At 45.0% G+C, this 25,268-nt stretch overlaps 1 protein-coding gene across 2 annotated transcripts; it reads right to left on the bottom strand.

Annotated features, from left to right (window-relative positions):
- Positions 1–11,602: 11,602 nt before the first annotated feature.
- Positions 11,603–18,279, bottom strand: LOC123783349 (T-cell surface glycoprotein CD1b-like). 2 transcript variants are annotated; one of them, XR_015721577.1, is made up of 7 exons: positions 18,123–18,279; positions 17,606–17,872; positions 16,710–16,988; positions 16,216–16,494; positions 15,823–15,916; positions 15,069–15,162; positions 11,603–14,290 (listed from the first exon to the last, which is right to left on the bottom strand). XR_015721577.1 is itself a non-coding variant. In XM_045784039.2 (6 exons), exons 1-6 carry the CDS (start codon positions 18,181–18,183, stop codon positions 15,141–15,143), a joined length of 1,002 nt encoding a protein of 333 aa, XP_045639995.2. In that variant the 5' UTR covers positions 18,184–18,279; the 3' UTR covers positions 14,797–15,140. The 2 variants fall into 2 exon arrangements, 1 of the variants encoding a protein (XP_045639995.2); XM_045784039.2 differs by lacking the exon at positions 11,603–14,290 and having other exon boundaries at positions 14,797–15,162.
- Positions 18,280–25,268: the final 6,989 nt, after the last annotated feature.

Genomic DNA, 25,268 nt, shown 5'->3' with positions numbered 1-25,268 from the left:
GGCAGGCCTCACTCTGGGTGGGAAGCGCGCTCAGCTCATGGCCTGGGAGCACTGGTGTCCCCAGGGGAGTGTCTGACTGAGAGGAGTTCTTCTGATGAGGCCAAAATCAATCCATCTTCGAACACTCAAAACCTATGCCACATACTCTTTTCATGAAGCCAGTTGTCTGAATAAAACCAAAAATCAGCCTGAAGGAAACACCCAAGAAATGATGTAAGAAGTACCAGTATCATAGTATGTTCAAAAGATATAGTTCATTTTAAATAATTGTTCACCATGGACTTGTAAAATTTAACACATTCGTTTAATATTTCAGAAAAAAGAGTTAATAATAATCGAAGAATCACATTCCATATTACCTCCTGAAAACCTGGGTGGGGAGGTGAAATGAAAGACAGAAATAAGCTTATTCAAATCATGTCTTATTAACCCAAGAACACATTGCAAAATGGAGTCAGGAAAATTGGTTAAATCATGATGTTCGTAGAAACAAACTGAGGGCTTCAGAGGGCAGGGGGGTAGGGGAATGGGATGGGCTGGTGATGGGTTTTAAGGAGGGCACGTATTGCATGGTGCACTGAGTGTTATATGCAAGTAATGAATCATTGAACTTTACATCAAAAACCAGGGATGTACTGTATGGTGACTAACATAATAAAAAAATTATAATAAACCAGATTACATCGAGGTAGCAGAGAGCATGAACTTTTAGCTATCTCCAAAACACTTAAAATGTTTAAAAATGTGTGTTGCAAAAAGACACTTCAATCCGTTCTCATGCTGGAAAATGGTGAAAAGATCCAACTGCGGAAGAGAAGGTTTAAGTCCTTCAAAGCAGAGGGCAGGTGAAAGGGGTTCAACCTGCCGAGGGCAGGACACACGTGGAGGAAACCGCGGGTGCAGCAGCGGCGTCTGCAAAAGGCGGAGCCAGACACGGACCCAGGACGCCCGGTGCAGAGGCGCTCCAGCCCGTTGAGCCCGGTGCAGGAGCGCGGGCGTGCGCGGCGGTGACCGGGTCCGCGCTCCTGGTGGAGCCATGTGTCTGCACACGCGCACACGTGCACCGCACAAGCCCCCCGAGACCAGGGCTGCGAGACCCCCAGCAGAACCTCCTGTGTCCTTTCCAGAACCCGGAGGATCTGCGGCGTCACACACACACGAGAGCGGAGGTCGGCGGGGTATGTTCTGAGCACCAGCTTCCGGCTCTACAGAAAGTCAGGTGGATTTGACGACCTTATTTTAAATTTTATCTTGAAAAAGAAAAGCCTAAGATGCCACATATCTTTGCTAGATCGTGTGAAGAAAGCATCCGCCTCAGCGACAGTCGGGCAGATAGAAGGTTAGCGTCAGGGCGGATGATCAGACATGGGTTCCACGGGACCCGCGGGCACGGAGGTTTGGGCGCCAACGGCAGACGGGAGACAAGGCAGCGGTGGTCAGTTGGTAAACCCCTGCGATGTGGGCCACACTGAAGAGCTGTCTTGTTTTTCCAGCAAGGGAAGGATTTAGAACGTGACAGTAACGTGGTTAAAATGGCATTTAGGAGAATTCCCTAAACCCCCACGAGAGTCACAGGAAGGTGTATCAAAGCAGGATGTCACCAAGAGGGCAGAGGCTGGTAGGGAGCTGAACAGAGGCAGGGGCAGTGACGATGGAGAGGAACGGAATAACGGAGAGCACAGGGGTGACCAGGATGGACCAAACAAGGAGGTGTGGTCGGGAGGAGATGGATGGTGCCGCTGGCAGACACAGACAACACGGGTTTGCAACGGATGGCGTTGAGGTGCGCGGTTCGGTCTGCGTCACTGCGACTGAAGCTACAGGGGGCGGTATCGGGGTGGCTCACAGCGTGTGGGCTGTTGCACGGGGTGTGATGGACTTTGCAGAACCCTCCGGGCACCTGGAGCCAGAGCCGGAAGTGTGGATGTCTACACATCTGTCCCTCATTCAAATTACATTTCTAAGCTTAATTTAATAAGTATTACATCTGTATCTTAGAAAATCTTCAAGTCTCTTGAAGTTTGGTCATTTACTTGTTCTTCATTCATTAAATAAATATTGATGGAACACTTAACTATATGCCACGCCTTTTTTCCAGGGGCTGAGAATATAACAGTAGAGCAAATTAAGAGTAGGGCAGGGGCTATAAACTCCTTGTCCTGGTAGAGTTTAGTGTGAATAAAAAGGCTCGTACACATGAACATATATATGAATTTGACTTCTAGCCGGTTGGAATGACATAAACACCCATGTTGCAAGTAACTGTACTAGCTTGAGGAATTTTAGGATCCTTTACAAAATAAAATTAAGCAAAAATAAGTTAGGGATAAAACAGTGGCCTTATTCCACAAGAATCACAGTCACGTGAGTAAAACTAGCCACACAACAATTTGCTATTTGGAGGTTACTGAATCCACAAGACACTGGAATGAACTGAGCAAAACAAAATCAATTCCTGATAGCAAACCAGCAACAATGAACAAATCATTAAGGAGAGTCTTTCTAAATTGAAAGCATGCAGAAGATAAATGCCACAGGCAAAATACCCAACATTAATTTTAATTTTTTGCTACATAAAATGGTATAATTATTTCCTCCTTAGTTGACCCAATTTCCTTAGTGCATGACCACAATTTTTTATTTAAAAAACCCCCACCACACACACACATACACACGCATAACACAAAAACTTACCATTTGTGGCCAGGTCCCTTTTAAGAAGAAATTTCCCCTCCTACACTTCTGTCTGCCCCTCAAACTCCCAGATCCCTTTTGAAAACCTTCTTGCCCAAACTGAAAGATTCCCTGGAAACCCATCACAAGTTGTGGTTTCAGGCAAATTAATCTTCCTAAGAAAGACAAAGGTTGGGGGGTGGGGAGGCTCACCTACAAGGTGTCAGCAAATGCTTCACCTTCCAACTGCACACGCAGTCAGCTCCTTCCTATGGCTCATTTCCCGGAGGTTTGCAGCTGTTTTCCTTCCTAAGTCTAAAGCCCAGGGACATTTTCTACCTGAGTCTCATTCCTTCTCAAAGAGATTTCCCTCGATAACAATTCCATCCATGTGAAGAGAGAAAGCCAACGTTGTCTCAGAGAACCGCAGTAAAAGGACACGAAAGGAATCTGGCAGCCTTGATCCACATAGCTCAGGTCATGGCCCCTTGCTCACGGTGCTTTGCCTTCAGGTCCCCCCAGGGCACAGTGCTGATGCTTCCCTGAACTCACCAATGTGTCCATGTCGCTCCCACATTCTGTAAACCTGTGTGCAAGCTCCTCGGCCCCGTCGTCTTGTCACCGCCAGTCATGTGCCGGGACAGGGGTGGCCGTTGGCATGAACCGGACCCACGTGCTCTGAAGAACAGCACACTCTGAGGCCCTCATGGTGCTTAATTCAAATGGAAGTCCTTGTCCTCCTCCACACTTTTAGTTGCATTTTATTTATGTGGCTTAAGAAGTTTGCAGTTATGCTAACCGCATCTTAGAGCAGTGCTGTCTAATAGACCGTCTGCGTGATGAAAATGTTCTAGTCTGTGCTGCCTCATACACCGTTTAACTTAATAATTTAATTTAATTATTTGATCTAATTTAATTTTCGAAAGTGCCGTTTTAGTGTCTAAAGTACAAGTAAAACTTGCAGTTTTTAGCCACATCCCTATGGCTTTCTCTGATTCCAATGTGTCCAGCCCACAGATCACCCAGACCTTCCCCTCACATCGGAAATCCTAAAGACTGACGCTGTTCAGCCCAAGCGGAGCCCCCGACGGGGTGGGGGGGGGGGGTAACGGTAGTGCTTCACTGAGGGGTCTGCAGGATTCACCACCACACCCTGCACTTCTCCATCCACACTACCAACTCCGTGGTGTCTTATATTCAATGGCCAACGGTGACTATTTCTTTCACTTAGCATAATCCCCTCCAGTTCCATCCATGTAGATGCAAATGGTGGGTAGTCATCCTTTCTGATGGCTGAGTGATATTCCATTGTATGTACGAACCAGTCTAGCAGAGAAAGACAATTATCATAGGGCTTCACTCATTTGTGGAACATAAGGAATAGCAGGGAGACAGGTAGGAGAAGGAAGGGAAAAATGAAAGGGCGGAACCAGACGAACCACGAGAGACTATGGACTCCGGGAAACAAACTGAGGATTTCAGGTGGAGAGAGGTGGGGTGGGATAGCCCAGTGATGGGTAGTAAGGAGGGCACGTGTTGCATGGAGCACTGGGTGTTATACGCAAACAATGAATCATGGAACTTTACATCAAAAACTAATGATGTCCTGTATGGTGACTAACATAACATAAGAAAAAAGAAAAATGATGACTTCATCCCCTGCACCGTTAGTCAAGCAGAGTAGAAGACAGAGCAGCCATTGGGGAAGGCTGGTTTCTCATGACCCGGGTGCCGCTTCGCTCCAGCCTGGAGACCTGACATTTCTCAGTAGGCTCATGAACACTTCTGATGACAAAACATTTGAATAACAGGTTTAATACTGAATTTCAGCCTGTATATTTTTTACTCCAATTAATTCAACATGTCCATCTGTTTCTAATATAAATTTTTCTTTCTATTGCTCATACTCCAGGAATTTTTTTTCAGCTGTTCTGAGTTTCTGTCCTGGAGTGTACGTACTCTTAGAGCACGTGCTGGTTCAGGAGGGAGACTTGTGTAGGTCATCGACCAGGTAATAGATTTTAGGAACTCTGAACTCTGGACTTCTTAGGTTTTTCTTAGGACTTTACCAGGATCTTTTTTTTTTACGTTTTATTTCAGAACAATTTCAGGTTTAATGAAAGGGTGCAAAGATGGTATGGAGCATTCCTAGATATCTTTTACCTGGTTTTCCCGAAAATTAGCATCTTACGTAACTGTGGTAAATTTACTGAAATGAAGAAATTAACATTTATATCATTATCATGAACTAAAGGGCAGATTTACCCGGATTTCACCAGGTTTTCCACTATTTCTATTTTCTGTTCAATGTTTCAATCCAGGGAACTATGCTGTATTCAGTGTCACGTCTCAGGGTTCTCAGTCTTGTTTCCATGACCTTGATTTTGAAGAGTACTGGTCAGATTTTGTAGAATTTCCCTCACTTTGGGGATGTCTGATGTTTTTCTCGTGACCGGTTTGGGGTTGTGGGTTTGAAGGACAAATACCATGGAGGCGGCATGCCCTTCCCTTCACACCGTCTCAGGCGCACTGTGCTATAACATGACTTGTGACTAGTAACGTTCACCTTCATCCTTTGGCTAAGGTCGTCTGCCAGATTTTTCCACTGTAAAGTTATCTTTTACCTGTCCACACTCTGTCCATTGGAAGTGAGTCCAGCCCACACTCCAGGGCAGGTAATCAAGCCCTACCTCCTGGAAAGGAAATATTTACACTGATAATTTGGAATTCTGGAAGGAATATGAATCCCTTTTCTCCCATTTAAAATTCTGTTCTCCCATTTAAAATTCTGGAAGGAATATGAATCCCTTTTCTCCCATTTAAAATTCTATTCTATTAAAATTCTCCCATCATTTATTATATTTGTGGGGCTTGTGCATATTTATTTTATACTTTGGGTTTTACTAAGATTTTTAAGACCTACTATCACCTCCGCTCCTACCCATGTCAGTGACCATTCCTGTCTCTGTTATCCATTGCCTTAACTTTTCCTGTAAACCAGCTCCGCAAGTTGAGAGCAATTCAAACTCTGAAATTGTCTTTATCCTTATTCTAATACTACATGAAAAGTGTTGTAAGTTCTTCTTTTCCCCAAGAGTCACTTAAAAAAAAAAAAAGAATTGAAACGACTATTATTAGGCCATCTTGCTCTATGTGGATGTAGCACAAAGAAATTGCAAAATTTGGGGAGTTACAGCAGCCACGTGTGACATGAGAACAGCGACATTCCATTCCTCATGGGCTTATTGTAAGGAAGAAACAAAGAATGTGAAAAAAAAGAGCACACACAAAACACTTAAAAATTATTAGGACTGGGGCATCTGTGTAACTCAGTTGGTTAAGCCCCTGACTCTTGGTTTGGCTCAGGTCATGCTCTCAGGGTCATGAGCTCAAGGCCCACATCAGGCTTCCTTCTCAGCGGGAAGTCTGCTTGAGATTCTCTCTCTCTCTCCCCTTATGCCCCTCTCCCCCTCTAAAATAAAATAAATAAATAAAATCTTTTAAAAATATTAAGACCATCATCACCATCATCACCACCACCATCATCATCATCATTGATGATCTCTGCAGCTTGAGGACAATAACATCTCCCCTAAACGCACCGAAGTCATGGATCAATCAGTTTCCATCTGCCTCCCTGATTACTAAATCTTTGTACTTTCAAGGTCATGATCCTAACCAATTTTACTGACTTCTAAAATAACACTGGTGATGATGAGTTACATTGTTTAGGGAAAATTATCCTGCTGAGAACAGCTGGGAAACCTAGATTTTGAAAAATATATCTATTTAAAGACATCTGAGAACTCTCAAGGCAGTGAGAAATGGGAAGTCCATCAACAAGGAAAGGAAAGAAGTCCAGAGAGTTGAAAGCCAGCATTTGGGGCCATTTTTTTCTCTGACAGGTGCCTGCCAATCCCAAGAGTGGCACCTGAGAGGCCAAGAAGCTGAGCAGAAAGTTCCACAGAGTCAGGGAGCTAAAGGAGACAAACACTGGGATTTGGGGTCCAACTGGAAGAGAAGCCCTGGTAAACATCACAGGCTCTAGTTTAAGACCCTAACAGCTTACATTCTGAAGTCCTCTACTGTAGGAGTGCAAGTGAATCAGAAAGAGAAAAAAATAGAGCAGACTTCATGGAGATTGAAATCCACACTTGAATAATTGCAATTCCTGGTTCAAATAGGGTCAACTGACACTGCTAACCCCCAACACTAACTGCCAAGTTGAGAGCTGCAAAGGGCAAATAAATAAAAATAAATGTTTATTGTGTGAAATAAATTTAACTCTGAATTTATTTAAAATGTTAACTTTACTCTGTGAAATAAATTAAAATATATGGCAACTGTAGCATGTAAGTCGGGAGAAGGATAGATACAGTTAAAGTGTTTTGGGATCATTGCATTAGCATGAAGTGGTCAAATACTAACTTATAATACATTTGTTAAGCTTCAGATGAATGTAAATGTTTCTTGAATGACGAATAAAAGAATTATAAGAGACCATGAAACCAGCAAGCTTACATGGGGAGAGGATATAACTTAAAAAATACTTAATCCAAAAAATGGGCAGGGAGTCAGGGAGGGGAAAGAATACAAAAGAGGGAAGCAGTAGTAGGAAGATGGTCTATGTTAGTTTTAAACCCCAAATCTCAGTAATTATCCTGAAAATAAGTAGACTAACTAAAAGACAAAGATTGTCAAACTGAATAGAACACAACTATATTGTATCGTGCTCATAAGAGAAATACCATGCGTGTAAGTAAGCAGAGATTTGAAAACTAAAACAATGGGAAAGATACACTATGACAGCACTAGTCACAAGGAAGCTGGTGTAAGGCTAGCACTTAAGTGATGACAAAGTAACCACACAGGCCAGGACACAGTGCTGTGAGGGAAGAAACACATCACAAAGATGGCACATTTCTGAACTCATACACATCGAGACCCATATTCTCAAAATTATAAGGCAAAACCTGAGAAATGGGAAAATGTTTATAAAAAGAAAATATGTTTCGAATGTATAATAATGGTAGAGATTTTTTTAAGCATACATCTCTGAATGAAACAAAAAGCAAATCAGCAAGTACGTATAAGATTTGCACAACACACTTAATAAACAAGACACAGCTGATAAATTTAGAACTCAAAAATTTACTCATAGAAAAATATATATTCTTTTCAAGTGCATATGTGGCATTTATTCAGATGAATGGATAAAGAAAACGTGGTGTATACATACAACAGAATATTATTCAGCCTTAGAAGAAGGAATCGTGCCGTTTGTGACAATGATGAACCGAGAAGACAGTACGTGGAATGGGATAAACTCGTCACAGAAGGACAAAAACCGCACGACTCCACTTACATGGAGCTCCTAAAATCATCCAAACCCATAGAAGCAGAGAATAGAATGGTGGGGCTGGGGGAAGGGGGAAATAGGGAATTGGTTTTTAGCGGATCTAAAGTTTCCATTTTGCAGGATGAATAAGTCTTCCAGGTCTGCTGTACCTACTGCCCATAGCGAACAATATGGTACTGTGCACTCTAAAATATGCTAGGAAGATAGATCTCATGGTAAGTGGTGTTGTTTTATTTATTTATTTATTTTTATAATAATTTTTTAAATTATATTATGTTAGTCACCATACATTACATCCCTGGATTTTGATGTAAAGTTCGATGATTCATTAGTTGCGTATAACACCCAGTGCACCATGCAATACGTGCCCTCCTTACTACCCATCACCAGCCTATCCCATTCCCCCACCCCCCTCCCCTCTGAAGCCCTCAGCCTGTTGTTTTATTTTTAATACATTTTTAATAATACTAAATTTTTAATACATTAAAAAATATTCAGTTTCTTCCTAAAGAAGATATATATTAAACATCTGTGATTTTTTTATGTATCAATTATACTTCAAAGAAGCTAAAAAATGACAACACATTTGTTCATGAAGCTATGTGAATAAATTTCAAAAGTTTAAAACCATACAAAATGTTTTTTGACAAGTGGAATTAAACTAAAAAAATCAATGATGATAGTAGAACCAGAAATTATTCCATGTCTGGAAATTCAGAAATATAAATTCTAGATAACTAATGGTGACGAGACAATATGTTGAACTCACAGATTCAACGCAGCTTATCCAACTTTCTGATATGTAGCTACGTCCATGCTTAAAGGGAATTCTTTTTATTTGTTTGTTTTTTTATTATTTTATTTTTATTCTTTTAGAGAGAGAGAGCAGGGAGGGAAAGGGGGAGAGGGAGAGAGAGAATCTTAAGCAGGTCTATGCTCAGCCTGGAGCCCTATGTAGGACTTGATCCCAAGACCTTGAGATCATGACCTGAACTGAAATCAAGAGTCAAACACTCAACTGACTGAGCCCCCCTGGGCGTCCCTAAGGGGAATTTTTAGACTTAGACGCACATATAAGAAAATAAGGACGGAATATAAATTGCTTAAGCATCTACATTAAGAAGTTAGAAGTATAATGTAATATTATGATTTATAATAAGAAATATATATTTGGACTTTATCCCCATTTCTGGCATGGAGCTCTTAAAACACTCGAGTTTCCTAAGTGTTAAGAGTAATTGTTAGGCTAATGAAGTGACTTTTAGATTGCACCTAAGGATGGGGGCTGGTTGCCAGGAGCCAATCCTATGATTGGAGGGTTGGAACTTTCAGTCCCACTGCCCCAGACCCTAGGAGAGGGGAGAGAGGCTAGAAGTTTAATCAATTGCCAGTGGCCAATGATTTAATCAGCCATATTTATGTAATGAAGCCGCCATAAACACATAAAGACAGGTTTGGAGTGCTTTCAGGTTGGGGAGCACATGCAGATTCAGGGGAATGGTGCACTTGGAGAGGACATGGAAGAACTCTGGGATACTTGCCACACTTCATCCTGTGCATTTCTTCCATCTGGCTATTCCTGAGTGATATTCCTTTGTAGTAAACTGGTGATCCAGTAAATAAGACGTTTATCTGAGTTCTTTGAGCCACTCTAGCAAATGGATCGAACCCAGGGAGGAAGTCATGGGAACCTCCCCTCTATAGCTGGCTGGTCGGAAACACAGGTGACCTCCTGAACTTGGAACTGACATCCCAAGTGTGATGTGCAGTCTTAGAAGGACTCAGAAGAAAAAGTCTGATGGGTGGGACCTGATCTCTCTCCACATAGACAGAATTGAGTTGAATTGTAGGACACCCCGCTGGTGTCTGAGACTCTCTTGTGGGTTTGTGTGTGGGAAAGCCCTCTCGCACACATTGGAATTTGTTGATCAGAATCCTTATTAACGACAAATTAAATGCAAGGACAATACCTCATTTTATGGGGTTTCACTTTATTGCACTTTGCAGACATTGCAGATGTTACAATCGAAGGGTTTTCGGAATCCCGCGTTGAGCAAGTCCATCGGTGTCATTTTTCCAACAGCATTTGCTCGCTTGGTGTCTCTGTGTCACATTTTGGTAATTCTTGCAATATTTCAAGTGTTTTCATTATTATTATATTTAAATTGCTGCAATCTCATGATAAAACTCTAATGGATGAGAAGTTGCTTGTTATGGATGAGCAAAAAACACGTTTTCTTGAGATGGAATTCACTCCTAGTAAGGATGCCGTGAGGGTTCTTGAAATGGTAACAAAGAATTTAGAGTATTTCATAAACTTGTTTGATAAAACAGTGGCCGGGTTTCAGAGGGTTGACTCCCATTTGGTGAGAAGTGCTACTGTGGGTAAAATGCTGTCAAACAGCATAACACACTACTGGGAAACCATTTGTGAAAGGAAGAGTCAACTGGTGCAGCAAACTGCATTGTTGTCTCATTTTAAGAAATTGCCACGGCCACCCCAGCCTTCGGCAGCCACCATCCTGATCAGTCAGCGGGCCCCAACATGAACGCTCCACCAGCAGCAAGATTACTACTTGCTAAAAGTTCAGATGATGATTGGCTTTTTTAGCCATAAAATATTTTCATTTAAGGTAAGTACATTTTTTTTAGACATAATGCACCTGTGTACTTAATAGACTATAGCATAATGTAAATGTAATTTTATATGCACAGGGAAGCCAAAACATTCATTTGGGTGGCGCTTGGGTGGCACAGTGGTTAAGCATCTGCCTTCGGCTCAGGGCGTGATCCCAGCGTTCTGGGTTCGAGCCCCACATCAGGCTCCTCCACTGGGAGCCTGCTTCTTCCTCTCCCACTCCCCCTGCCTGTGTTCCCTCTCTCGCTGTCTCTCTCTCTGTTGAATAAATTAATAAAATCTTTAAAAAAAAAAACATTCATTTGACTCACTTGATTCTACTTCCTTTATTGTGGTGGCCTGGAAGTAAACCCACAACGTCTGTGGGGTCTGTGGTAGAAGGAGGGAAATAATAAAATGATATGTTCATAGAACCAACAAAGCCAAAAGTTAGTTTTTGGAAAAATTTATAAATTGATGAACCCCTGTAGAGATGAGAAACAGAAGGAACAAACCAGAGAGAGAACAAATTTCGAAGATCTTGTAAAAAGATGATAATGACAAGAAGGATATTCTGAAGAAGCTGATAAGAAACTGGACATTTGAACGGCTTGGATAAATCCTGGAAAAACACAACTTACCAAAGCTGACACAAAAAGAAATAGACAATTTGAATAAACCTATATGTATTTTTATTTTTATTTTTTTTGTAATTTATGTTATTTATTTATTTTTATAATAATATTTTTTTATTATATGATGTTAGTCACCATACAGTACATCCCTGGTTTCTGATGTTGCGTATAACACCCAGTGCACCATGCAATACGTGCCCTCCTTACTACCCATCACCGGTCTATCCCATTCCCCCACCCCCTTCCCCTCTGAAGCCCTCAGTTTGTTTCCCAGAGTCCACAGTCCCTCATGGTTCATCCCTCCTTCTGGTTACCCCCCTTTCTTTAATGTGTATTTTTAAAAATTAGCAGTTAAATTTAAAATCCCTCCCACACCAAAAAACAAACAAACAAAAAAACAAAAACAACATATTGGATTTCAATGATAAATTTTACCAAAAATTTAAGGGAAAAATAATAACACAAAAGATCCCTGAGAATAGATACAGAGAAAAGATTTCCTGACTCATTTTATGAGGCAAAAAGTCCTGACAAGAAAATTATAAAAAAATAAATGAATAAAGTATTACAAACAAGCTGAATCCACATACGTACATTATGACAAGATAATTTACAGAAACACAGTTTTACTTTACCATTTGAGAATCAGTAAGTGTGAATCCTAACATTCCGGGGAAAGAAGATACAAAACATCTTGTCATTTCAAGAAATGCGGAATAAGCACCTAATAAATTTCAACAACTATCAATAATAATAATGACTATTAAAAAATGACTATAAAAAGTTTTTATCAAATTTGAAAAAGTCCTCAATCTGATTTTTAAAAAGTAAACATGAAGCACACCGCAATTATCATACTTAATGTATGATACTACTGAATAATTCTTATCTGATATAAGTGAAAAGATGAGGGGGCGCCTGGGTAGAGCAGTCAGTTAAGCGTCTGATTCTTGGTCTCGGCTCAGGTTGTGACCTCAGGGTCATGAGATTGAGCCCCACATCTGACTCCGTGCTGAGCTGGAATTCTGTCTCCCCTCTTCCTCTGCCCCTCCCCCCTGCATGCGCACGCTGTCCCTCTCTCTCTCTTTCTCTAAAATAAATAAATAAATCTTCAAAAAAATAGAAGATGAGAATGTCAGCTGTCAATAATTCTATTCATCAGTGTACTGGAGGTCACAGCCAGTGTAACTGGGCAAGAGAATGCAATAAAAGATGGGAGGATTGAAAAGAAACAATTGAAATTTTCATATTTAGAGATGTCAGGAGAGTATGTATAGAAAATCCAAAAGGATCTACAGATAAAATATTAAACTTAAGTTAATTTAACATGGCTACTAGGAACAAGGTGAAAATATTTTAAGCATATTTTTATATATTAGCAGAAATCGCACAAACACGTACACTCACACACACTCTAAAAGAGTTGGAAAGCCTTCGTATTTGAGGCTGAGGATCTGCTTTCGAAGGTCGTTCACCCAGAGGTAATAATTAAATCATGGGTGCATTAAGGTTTTCCAGGATAAGGACAATCAGAGGAAAATCATAAGCCCAAGAAACCACCTTGGAGGGATGATTTGGAGAAGGGAGGAGACAAGGAGAGTAAATAAAAAGTATAAGGAGAAAATGAAGGAGCTGTTGCAAGACATCAGAGATCACAGGAATATTAGAATTTTCAAGCAACTGAAGTTTCAGCCCAATTGGTTCAAAAGGAAAAATGAAACAAGTTAGATCCCAGTAACTAAGATACTCAGAGGTAGATCAGTCTGCAGGTACAGCTTGATCTGGCCTTTGGCCCTGTCTCTCATCATTCTGTTTTATTTGTGAACTTCATTCCTGGGTCAGCTTTACTTTTAGAATGAAACTCCATAGCAGTTTTGAACTGTGAAGGCATCATACCATCCAGACAAAGAGAGAACACCTTCTTCCTCAACCACCAAATGGAAACTCGGGTTTCAGTTAGAGTGGACCAAATTAGGTCACATAGGCACTATGAACCGATTATTCTAACTAAGCAGGGGGATCGAAATTATGTTCATTATCTCAGACCTCGATTCTCATCTGGAGTCCATTTTGCCCCATAGGAGACGTTTGGCCATGTCTGAAGATGCATTTGGTTGCTAAAACTGGGGAGGTGTTACTGGCATCTAGTGAGACGCTGCCCAAAATCCTACAGCATACAGGACAGCCCTCTGTACCAGGGAAGGATCTGGCCCCAAATGTCAATAGGGCGAGTGTTGAGAAACCTTTAGACAAGGGTTTCTCACACTTAATTGTATATCAGAATAAGCAGAAAGGTTTCTTAAAATACAGATTTCTGGTTCCCATTCCTAGATTTCCTGATTCAATAGGTAGGTCTAGGGCAGGCCTAAAAACCTCTGTTGCTAGCAAGGTCATAGGTACACTTCCTGCTGCTAATTCATAGTCCACACTCCAAAAAACACCCTCATCCGGGCCCCAGGTGGTAGCCGAGGGGGCCTCTGCTCTAAGGTAAGGTGGAGAAGTACCCAGCTGTACTGACAGGAGAGGAGGCTGTATGTTTCAGCCATCTCCTCTCCTTCCCCAACCCTAAAGTGCATATTCTCCTCAAATTTCCAGTTGGGAAAACTGCCTCCAGTACGTTTGGCTTCTCCAAAATCTCTGCTTGCTCTGACTTCCCTTCCCAAATTCCTATAAAAAAATACACTCAAAGTTTCCCTCCTCCTCCTGCTGTTTTAATCAAAATGAATTCAAATTTTTTTAATGGGGTTTCTGAAAACCTATGGAGGAAGCAGAAGAATGATTAAACATAAATGTCAATAAAAAAGAACTGAATTGCTACAGCACAGACATTTTGTAAAAGCCCTCTTGATTCTTCTGCGTGAATACTTAACAGCCCACCTGCATTATCACCCCTCCTCCATCCTGCCTCTCTCTCACTGGAACCACGAGGAACAGGATCCCGTCCAGATGAAGGTCTGCAGGTGGACTAGAGTCACAGCACGGACACAAGTGATTTTCTCTGGATGGCTTCGGGGTAGAAAAGAGTAGAGCATGGTATTTTTTTTGTAAGTGAGAAATATCTTAGAAAGAAGGAAATCGAGAGTATCAACTAAGGGGCTGGAGAAGAAAGCCTATAAACTTTGAAAAAAGCCCATCAACACGGCAATTATATGCACTTGGACCATTTTCAAAGAGCAAAGGCGCACACACAGAAGAGATCTTGCCCAAGATCCACCCGCAGCAAGCACTTGTCTCAAGGAACTCACAAGTAAAGGGAGAAGAAAACCGAAATAGCTCACTGCCAGGGGTACAGAGTGAAGAAGATCTCTGCGTGACGCCAGACAAGGGAGGGTCACTGCCACTGTAGCACTAAGGAGGGCTTCCTGGAGGAAGAAGCATCTCAGCTGGGTCTCGAGGGTTAGAAAGTCATCCAAGTAGAGACAGAGACATCATATTAAAAATGCTCAGCATCTCTGCAAAGGCAACGATCGCAGCATAATTATAGTTAGCTGACTTTGACAAATGACATTTCAGCAGAAGCAGAAAAAAAGTTTTAAAATAAGAAACCAAAGGGATGTCACCAGCAAGTTGTATACCATATTTCATTTATTCTAAGACACAGTCTTTTCCACATCTCACGTGTAGGAGATCAGGGTGAATCGTACTATTGATACCATCTAATAAATTGATGGTTTTCTATTATTTTCCTGCTAGTTATAAGTAGCGATTTATCTTACATTCTATGGAAACTCTGATGTGACCAAATAGGGGGATTATTTGATGAAATATGATGCAATCGACCCACCAGGGCTGACGACTTGAGTTTCTGGGCTTCTGGGGTGCTTATTCCAAATGGAAGAGGAGTCATGGCAAGGGTTCATGAGATACTCTGATACGACCTGTGAAGACCATAAGCAAAAAATATCTCTACAGAATCGATACTCGTGCTCCCATGTTCACAGTGACATTATTCACAAATAGCCAAACCATGGAATGAACCCCAGGTGCCCATCGACAGATGAATGATAAACAATGTGTCATGTTTGTGCAACAGAATATCATGACTCAGACTTGAGAAGAAAGGAGATGGCACACATGGGGCCACACGGATGAACCACAGGGACCTTGTGCTGAGTCACAAAGGGACAACTCCTAAAAGTTTCAAATATATGAGGTCCCAGGGTGGTCGAATTCCTAAAGACAGAGCGTAGAATGGTGGGTTCCGGGGCCTGGGGAGCAGCGACGGTGGAGGTGTTGTTCAATGTGTATAGAGTTTGAGTTTTTCAAGATGAAAAGAGCTCTAGAAACTGGTTGCACAGAAATGTGAGTGTCCTTCGTACTTCTAAGACGTGCATTTGAAGATGGCGAAGACGGGAGGTTTTATACTTTATGAGGGTAAGTTTACTACAACTTAAACAATAGACTTACATAAAGAAGATGGGGTTGGGAAGAAAGGGGACAGCCTGGTGGAAAGACTGAGGATAATGTGATGTAAACTGATACAATGGTAGAAAGAGTGGATGGGTAGACAAAAAGGAAGATTACAAATAAAAACTCACCAGCGCTTCAAAAACCAAAGCAGAAGACCTATCAAAAGGATCAAGAAGGGCACTATTATTGCCAAAAGTATCAAGCCGATGGAGATTGGGTTTCCTGGAAATTGGGGAGGGAAACACGATGTCACTTCAAAACCCATTGTCTGATTTTCCTTTGCGCACGTGATGGTCACCTGCTCCTGTTCCCTCTGTCTCTCGCCCTCAACTCTGGCCCTCCCTCCCCACCTCCCCTCTCCCCCTTTTGCCCCTTTATCCCCTCCTTCTTCCCCCTCCTTCCCTCCCCTCCTCCCTCCCCCACCCTCCTCTCATCTGTCAAGCCCCACCTGTGGCCAGTGCCTCTCTCTATGCTTGAGGACCCTCTCCCCCATGCCCAGCCAGGCCCCGGCTCTTTCTCACCCCAGTAGAGGACCATGTCCTGGCCGCCTAGACTGCTGTGTCTCACTCGGCATGACAGGCCAGCCGCCTCCCAGGCCACCACGTCCAGGGTCACTCGGAGATACCACGTCCCATCAGCATGGGGCAGGACATCGCCTCGCTGGGTGCCCGGCTGCTCCTGCTCACCCCGCATCCACATCACCCACACAGGCTTGGGGTAGAAGCCAGAGACGTGGCACACCAGCAGCAGACGGCCAGGACCGGGACTGGGGCCAGCGGACAGCCAGGCCTCCGGCTTCACTGGGGGAGGAAGGAGCGGGGAGAGTGTCAGATTAGGACTCGACTCTAGAGCACAGGGATTTGGAAACTCACAAGTTTGGACAGTGACCCCTTCTTCTCCTTTGGAAACCCAAGTATTGATTAAGCCCCTCTCTTCTTAGTTACCTCCTCCTCTTGAATTTAAGGAAAGCGGTGGGAAGTGAAACAGAAAAGCCTTAGGGGGGAACAGGACTCACCCTGCCTCTGCAGCTCGGCCTTTCCTGCATCGAGGACGCCCAGGAGGTACCGAGGGCATGTTTCAAAGAGGAGCTTCTCCCCAATATCCTGGATGCCTTTGTACTGACTTAGGAGCTCACAGATGCGCTGAGCCCGGCTGCCACCCTCCGGGGCGGGCACACAGGAGTAATTCTTGAGACTCAAAAAGTCCAGCCCTCCTAGAGCTCCCCGCAGGAAGCTCACGGTGCCCCCACCCGAGTGCAGCTTACAGCCTGCTATGCCCTGGATCTCGAAGGGGTCTGGATGGAAGGAAGACGGACAAGCAGTTATTAAGAAGCGAACAAGAAAGAGATGCGGGGAGAACGTGGATTTGGGATCCGGGTGATGCAAAAGGTCTGAGGTGTGACGTGATGAGCCAAAATCTCATTTACAGCAGCCAGAGAATTTTCAGAAAGCTGAGAACCAGGGAGAGGCATGCGTGTCACTAATGGTAGAGAAGCAGTTGCGATGACGTATGTGGCAGAGGGGAGAGGGGGGCAGAGTATGGAGGTTGGGGGCCAGCCATCCAGGGTGAATAAGAGCAGTGCCTTGGGAAGAAGGCCAGGCAGGGGGCTCCAAGAGGCGATTGCAGGAGGAGGGCTCTCAAGCACCGTGGAAGACAAGTGGGGCTTCTTGCTTGGGGTTTGAGAGAGCCCCCCAGGAGACGTTACAGCGGGGCACCTGTCAAGAGAGTGCCCACAGCAGGAAGAACCTGGAATGCTCTGCGGGGTGTGAGTCAGAGGGTGCAACTGCTCTGGGGTGTGTGTGGGCAGCTGGGTAATGCAGGAAGGAGGGGGGAAGATCAGAGGCATAGGAGCCTGATGCAGGAGGAAGAAAAGTCAGCGAGAGCCTCCCTACGTCGGAGGACTGGACTCACATTCCATCTGGAACTCCGAGGCATGGTCCTGCACTTCTAGGACGAAGCCATTGAGGTAGACCTGGATGAGCTCCTCCAGCTCAGTCACCTCCTCATCACTGAAGTTCCCCTTGGACCAGGGCTTTAGGAAAACTGCCCTGTTCGCAGCGCTGTCCCAGCCATGAATCTGCACGTCGCCCAACCATCCCGAGCCCTGGGTCTGGGCCCAGCTGCTGTTGATAAAGGACGAGATCTGAATGGCGTGGTAGGACGTGGGCCCCTGAAAGGCTGTGGGTAACGGAAGGGTAGGAAAAGTCAGGAGAAAGGGAGAAGCGGGGAGCAATGAGAGAATGAACCTTGGAAAGATCCAGAAAAAAGGAACCCAGAGTGTGGAGAGCAACAGAAAGCCTGAGACATTTGTCCCCAGGGCCTCAGGTCCCCTCCCCACCTCTGGAGGGTGGTAGGGGTGCTGGGGAAGCCTGATCCTCTGTGGCTTTATCTGGACCCTGTCCCTGTGCTGGCGTGGCCAGTCACCCACCTTCTTCCCCGCCACCTCCTGGGCAGAGAACCGCGGGCAACGCCAGCAGCAGAAGCAGCATGTCCCCGGAGACCCTCAGAACCGCTGCAGGTCTCAGCGTCAGCAGCTCCGCTCAGAGCTCGGCAGTGACTTCCTCTCTCTTCTAGCTGGCCAATCTCCAGGTCTGAGATTTGGGGCTTGAGAGAAGCAGGTTACACACAAGCCAACCAGCAGAGGAGAGCTGCACCGCCCACAGCCCCGGGCCTCCCATTCGCCTCTCAGCCTCTCATTTCCACTCCAGCCTGACTCCAACAATTATTCTATCTCCCCAGCTTCCAGCTGCTTCTCCGTCTCCAGTTCCTTCCCTACTTACTACCTTGGAAGAACCTCTTTGTGATTTTGGAGGGTCCTGTCGCTTCCCCAGGCACATACTTCCACAAAGCTGAAGAAGAGGGTAAGGTTGCACGACTCCTACAGCTCGCTTTAATCGAGAAGGAAGCTTTTGGTTTATCCATCCAGCTCGACCTTGTCCCTGCCTCCCTGCCCTGGTCCTCTGTCGTCACCACTCCCAGCGTCCTCCATGCTCATCTCACCCCCCTTGTCTCATCCCTCCAACCCGCATTCTCATTTGGGGGCGGGGTGTATGTTGACCAGCACTTACAGGAAGGCAAAGCATTGCAAACACCACCCGGACTGTAGTGCTACGGGTCCAAACCCCAGAATCAAATGCGATAAACACCGCCGTGTATAACGCAAGCAAATCTATCTTATACCACAGCCATTCTTTGAGGGTAAAAATGACACTTTCTACTGGCATAGGACCTTCTTTTCAGTAGCTCTCGAGCTTTGGAGCTTGGAGTAACAAATCTTCTTGAGGCCGGGAGAACCTGGGGAGTCAGCCGGAGACATCCTTTTGTAGAAGGTTCACAAGCAATAGAGCCTCCCTCCTCCTTTTGCAACATCCCCAACCTCGATCTATATTTTGGCCTTTCTGACACCAGATAAAAGATTACGAGGTGAACAAGGAGCTTGTCACTTTTCACCAAAGTTCAGAGGTGTTTGTCCTAAGATGCCATCCGTCTTCTCTGTGAATGCCCTTGGCACGTTGTAACAACGTAGCGAGCATCGCTGCGTGAAATATTGGGACTCTAATCAATGTTAGCCGTAAAGATAACCCTTGGATTTTCTCCAATCAGGAAAACATGACAAATTTGCATAGATATATATGTCAGCTAGCAGGAAGGTGGTAGTAAAACTCTCCAAGCATAGGAGCTTTCACTAGGATGATCCATTCACGTAGATAAAAAGTGCAAAATGAGGATTGTAACGATCTGGAAATAAATGGCTCACGCTACCAAGAGTGGCCTTTATCCAAGCATGATTGCAAAGTCCAAAATCGCAAAGCATGTGAGTCAGGACGATATTCCTGGAATCCAGTACCTCACACAAGCTAATTCACTTTTTGGGTCATAGCCAAAGACAGAGGAGACTTCACATGACTTGCCATTGGTGGTGTCATTTTTCTTTTCTCTGTGGGCCTTGAGTTTGAGGTAGGACACCCGAGACTGTTGGGTGTGCTGCCGATTCGCTGGCATGCACGAATGTTAAAAACCTCGTGGTGTGGGAGCATAATGAGTAGATTAATTCTCCCAGGACAGATATCCCCCGAGAGCGATGTGGCAGCAGGGGGAGGCCGAGCAGCTGGGCTGGGAGAGGACGCCCGGGCATCAGCATAAGCGCCCACGGTGTCCTGGCACGCACTCAAGGAGAGACTGAGAACTGCAGCCTCCACGTCAGGGCCAGGCACCTGACAGGTGCTCTGGGCTCCCCCCCACCACCACATACACTGTCCCTGTCACCACCCCTGCTCCATGCAAACCAGACCTGAGGCGTTCATGCAAGAGGCACACCCAGAGCTCGGTTGTGACACAGCTACTCCATGCTCAGGCTATAAAGTCTCCTCTCCCAAATGGCCGTGCCTCCCAGACAAGAGCCTGAGTGGACACACATCTCGCGACACCCAGTTTACTCCAATCGAGAAGCTCAGAAGACGGGGTCCTGCCTTCACTGGGGAAAAAGAGACAGAACAGGATTAACAGGTGAAAATTTACCTCTGATTCCTCCAAGATCCTCAAATTCTACCCCAAAGCAAAGAAGATAAACATCTTGGAGCCAAACGTGAGATTCCTGCAGACCTGGGGCCAGCAGGGGCCCCTCCACCAAAGTGCAGGCAGCGGCCCGGTGAGCTGGCATCCAGCAGCTGCCTGAGGCCCGCACTGTGCGCGTCCTGCAGCCCGAGCCGCGGTCCCAGCACCTTGCAGGCCCTAAGCTGGATGGAGGAGATCGCGCCAACGAGCAGCCCATTGTATTGCTTTCTTTCAAATTCTGTGATTTTAATCAAAGAATAAAAGTTAACAACAGATCCAAAAACGACAAGTGTATCTTGACCTGTTTATTTATTATGGACGCATTCATTTATCCAACGAGTACTAATTGAGCACCTACTGTGTGTACTTGGAGCAGCTCTGCACTACCGCCTCACCATCCAGATTCCCATCTCCCATCCCACCCTATCCCAACCTTGGAAGTCAGTTCACAGACTCCCTTTTAAGCTCAGGAACCTTGACTGGCTTAACTTAGCCCAGGACCCACACATTCTTACGAGTCAGAAAGAACCTCAAATTTGAGCTATAAGGGAGTGTTTCCAGTGACAGTGACCCCACATCCCAGGTCCTGGGACACAGACAGGTTGAAACTTCTGAGACAGACTGATTGGAAAACCCACTGCATTTTTACCTTATTGGTCTTCAAACCAAACCGTATGTTTTGGGGGTTTGATTTTTTTTTTTTACATGACTTTGTTCCTGTAGGTTTACTTTGCTTTCTGCTGTAGTCTGTCTATTAGGAGTGTATATGGCGGGGTCCATACAATCCTTATAGCAGGTAGAGCTCCGGGTATGTCTGAATTTCAAATTCAAGTGTCAGATTCTAGCTTCTTATTTTCTCGCATCTACTGTTGAAGAGAAAACTTCTATTATTCTTTTTCTTTTAAAGATTTTATTTATTTATTTGACAGAGAGAGACAGCCAGCGAGAAAGGGAACACAAGCAGAGGGAGTGGGAGAGGAAGAAGCAGGATCCCAGAGGAGGAGCCTGATGTGGGGCTCGATCCCACAACACTGGGATCACGCCCTGAGCCGAAGGCAGACGCTTAACGACTGAGCCACCCAGGCGCCCCTCTATTATTCTATTTGTTATTACTTTGTAGGCAATTTTTTTCTCTCCAAAGATTTTCCATGTTTCCTTCATTCTTTTCTAAAGTGGAACATCTTATACTTAGACTCTGAAGTTTCACATTGTAGTGTGACTATCTAATTGCTTATTTGTTTTCTTAACGAGGTGAAACACAATATAAAATTAACTATTTTAAAGTGTTCATGGGGCACCTGGGTGGCTCAGTCTTGAAGCGTCTGCCTTCGGCTCAGGTCATGATCCTGGGGTCCTGGGATCGAGCCCCACATTGGGCTCTCTGCTCCGTGGGAAGCCTGCTTCTCCTTCTCCCACTCCCCCTGCTTGTGTTCCCTCTCTCACTGTGTCTCTGTGTCAAATAAACAAAATCTTTAAAAAATAAATAAATATAGTGTTCAATGTGGTGGCATTTAGTACATTATAATGTTGTGCGACCACGAGCTCTAACAACTTCCAAAAAATCTCTATCGCCCCAAAAGAATATCCCATATCTCTTATGCGGTCAGCCACCTGCATCCCTCCCCCATGCCAATCCCCTATGCACTGATAATCTTCCTTATGTTTCCACGGACTGACCTATTCCGAGCCCGTCATAGCTGGAGTCACCTAACATGAGCTCTTTCGGGTCTGGTTCTTTCAAGGGGCGCCATGTTCTGAGGTTCCGCGTTGTGTCACTTTTTCTTTCCTTTGTTATGGCTGAATGATGTTCCACTGTATGTATCTACCACATTTTGTCTCGTCATTTATCTGCCGACGGATATTTGGGTTGATTCTTCCTACTCACTATTCACTATTGTGAGTTCCTGGGTGCACATATTTGTCTGAACACCTGTTTTCAGTTGTCGCGGGGATATACCTAGAGGTGAAAAGTCTGGGTCAAATGGTTAATTCTATGGTTAACTTTTTGAGGAACTGCCAAACCATTTTCCTCAGCAGCTGCACCACTTTACCTTCCCTCAGCCACACGAGAGGGCTGGAATTTTAGACAGTTACTGTATTAGAAGTAAAAACTAATACATTGTAGTATTGTTACAAGAACAGTCTCGAACTCTGGGAGCCCCTGGAAAGGTGTCAGGAGCTCCCAGGGACACCGGAACACACCTGGACACCAACTGGCCTGAATCTGGTATTTCTTCAAGGGATACACAAAGGTATTCTACCTTCTTTATTAGTCAAAATATTTCTAAAAAGATATATTCTCCTAAAATAACTATCTCGTTACCCTGAAATACCCAAAGACAGAATAAGTACTTGATTTTTCCATTTATTTACCAGTCTTCGAGAGAACGAATTGTCTGTATAGCTTCCCAGGTGACCAATGAATTCCTTTTCCTGCTGCAAATGCGCGAACGTCTTCGTGTTTGAAATGCTTGACTCTATCCTAGCCATTGTTCCTGCTGAGGCTCACGTTGCCCCATCTGAGGCTTGGGCCCCTTTCTAGGTCGGCCTGCATCTGAATTTGCAACGCCCCTTCCTCACTAGCCCTCCATCAGAGCTGTTCCAGACTCGGCAGAAACTCCCTGCCCCAAACTAGACATCAGTCCTTTCCCCACACTCTCTGGTCCCTCCTAGCGGGAAAATACGATACAGAAGCCACTCACTGAGACCCAGCTTAGTCTGGGTTCCTGGGCTTTTTAAGTCGCCAACCTTGTTTTTTAAAGAATAAATATCATGGAGAATCCCAGATAGACGGAGCACCTGGCCGACTTTGACAAAGCTGCAGAGGGGAGTCGGTGGCCGTGGGGCTGGGCAAGTGGCTCCACGGCAAGTCTGAGCCCAGGGGCCAGCATCTGGGGGCACAGTTGCCCCTCAGCGTGTGTGGAAGACAGACCAGTGAGACCACTGTGATGAGCGAGTATCATCCCGGGGGGCCTGGCAGGTGGAAGGGCTGGACCTCATTGTGTGGGGAAAAGCCAGCGTGTCATAAGGCCCCCATTCCAGAAATTCAGCGAAGGCGCTTCGCTCTTTCCTTTACGTGTTGGAGACCATGTCTTTATTGAGGAGGGTCACAGGGTCAGCACAGCCCAGACTGGCTTTCGGTTCACGGGCACAGATTGGGCGCTCGTGTGGGCGCTCGTGTAGAATTCTTGACAACGCAGCATGACCCCCGGAAACCGTGGCACCATCGTCACACCTTGTCAGGCTGTCCGCGGCGTCAGGAAGGACCAGCAGCACCTCTTGGCCTTGACGCAGTCTGGATGTCTCTGCCCCGCCTTCCCAGTCTGCGGGAGCGCCAAGGTGCACTTGGGGACAGGGCGGGCAGGCGACAGCCACAAAGAGCTCTCGCGTCTTTGACACTTTCCACCTTCTCTTTCTGTTTGTTTGGCTTAGTTCTTTAGAATTTCTCAATCCTCCCAGGCTCTGAAGCTCTTAAGATTTTATTAACAGTCTGGAGGAGATGTTTCCAAACACTGGGAGTTACCTTACCTTTTTACTGTCCCTTCATACTGCTGTCCGTGGAACACAGAACCACCCGCCCCCAGCACCCCACCCTGGTCCTGTGCCTGACTGTCCCATGTGGGGGCTGCGACGCTGGGCCCTGCTCCTGCCATTAGCGCTCACATGGAGCCCCGCTCACATCGGCGCCCCCGGATTTCCCACCATAACACATCTGTCCTGCAGCCGCCACTGCATCTAATCCTGGGGGAAAATAGGTGTTTGTGACTCTTCAGAGCCCAGAATCCTGTTGGCCACTAAAGCTTGGAGGGGTGGTTAGTGTTTCTCTTTTTCCCAAAATGAGCTTAACTGTCATTTTAACCCAGGGAATTAACAAAAGGCTCTCCAGCCTTCTATTCTAGGGCCTTTGGCTTTCATGGGAAGGGGGCCCTCAGCACACAGATTGTATTTTTGCCAAGACCTCGGCTTGAGCCACTCCCTGCTTCACGATGTTTGGGGCGGCAGCTCCTGCTTTATTTCTCTGAAATGTTCTCTGGCCGTTCCCTACCACTCACCCATTCTGTGTGTGCCGTAAACCTCACAGTTCAGACCAAAATACCTGCACTGGGAGCCAATCACTTCTATGCACAGGGGCCTCTTAAAGTCATTCTGTGGCCACCGAGCCCCGAGGAGTAAAGGAAGCGCCCAGGGCTGCTCTCACCATCTCCTTCAGGGTGATAACACGACCTTTGGTGCTCTCTCCTCTTGGCTCAGAAGGAAGAGGCAAAGCGGAGGCCTGAGAAGCTTGGCTTGGCTCACTCAGTGCACTGATTTTACCTGAAAGGGGTAGGACAGCTCAGTCTGAGGTTAGGGTCGAGCAGGACCTGCCCTGATTTTGTGTCCGGCCATGGGGTTTGCTAACATGGCTATACGTAACGGATGATCTCCGCTAGGTCAATGTAAAACTGTTCTCTGGCTTGTCATTTTTAATGTCTATACATTAAAAGATTGATACATAGGAAAAACGAATACTGCAATGAGTTCATATTTATACTTTCATTTCAAGTCTAGAACCACAGTTTTATTCATTTTTCTTACATCAATCTCTTCTCCCCCTACAGAGAATCCCAGTTACTGATGAATGAATATAATTATGTATTCACTCATCCCATACTCTACCCTATATTCCACTAGACCATACACGCAAGACAGGCTTAGAACAACACCAGCACTGTCATGAACAATATGATTACCTTAAACAATGTAAGTATTGTTTTCTGACCCTAGGGTATATCCCCTGGAGATAAGTAAATTGTTATGCTTTAAAGTCGCTGGAAATAGCTCCTGACAAACGGTTTGTCCCCAACTTGATCAAGTGGTTACGGGTATTGTTGGGTTTTGCTTTCAATGATCGGGAACTGAAGCTCTTGTTTGTTTGATTTATAATGATACAAAGTGTCTTCATGGAACAGGACACCCCAAACGGCTGCGTAAGGGGTTCAGCACATTCTTTCCCTAAATACCAGTGATAATACTGGACATA

Source organism: Ursus americanus, chromosome 2, assembly GCF_024610735.1.
Source record: "Ursus americanus isolate L20-20 chromosome 2, mUrsAme1.1.p, whole genome shotgun sequence".
NCBI lineage: Eukaryota > Metazoa > Chordata > Mammalia > Carnivora > Ursidae > Ursus > Ursus americanus.
Note: the sequence above shows the minus strand (reverse complement) of the source record. Positions and strands in the feature narration are given on the sequence as shown.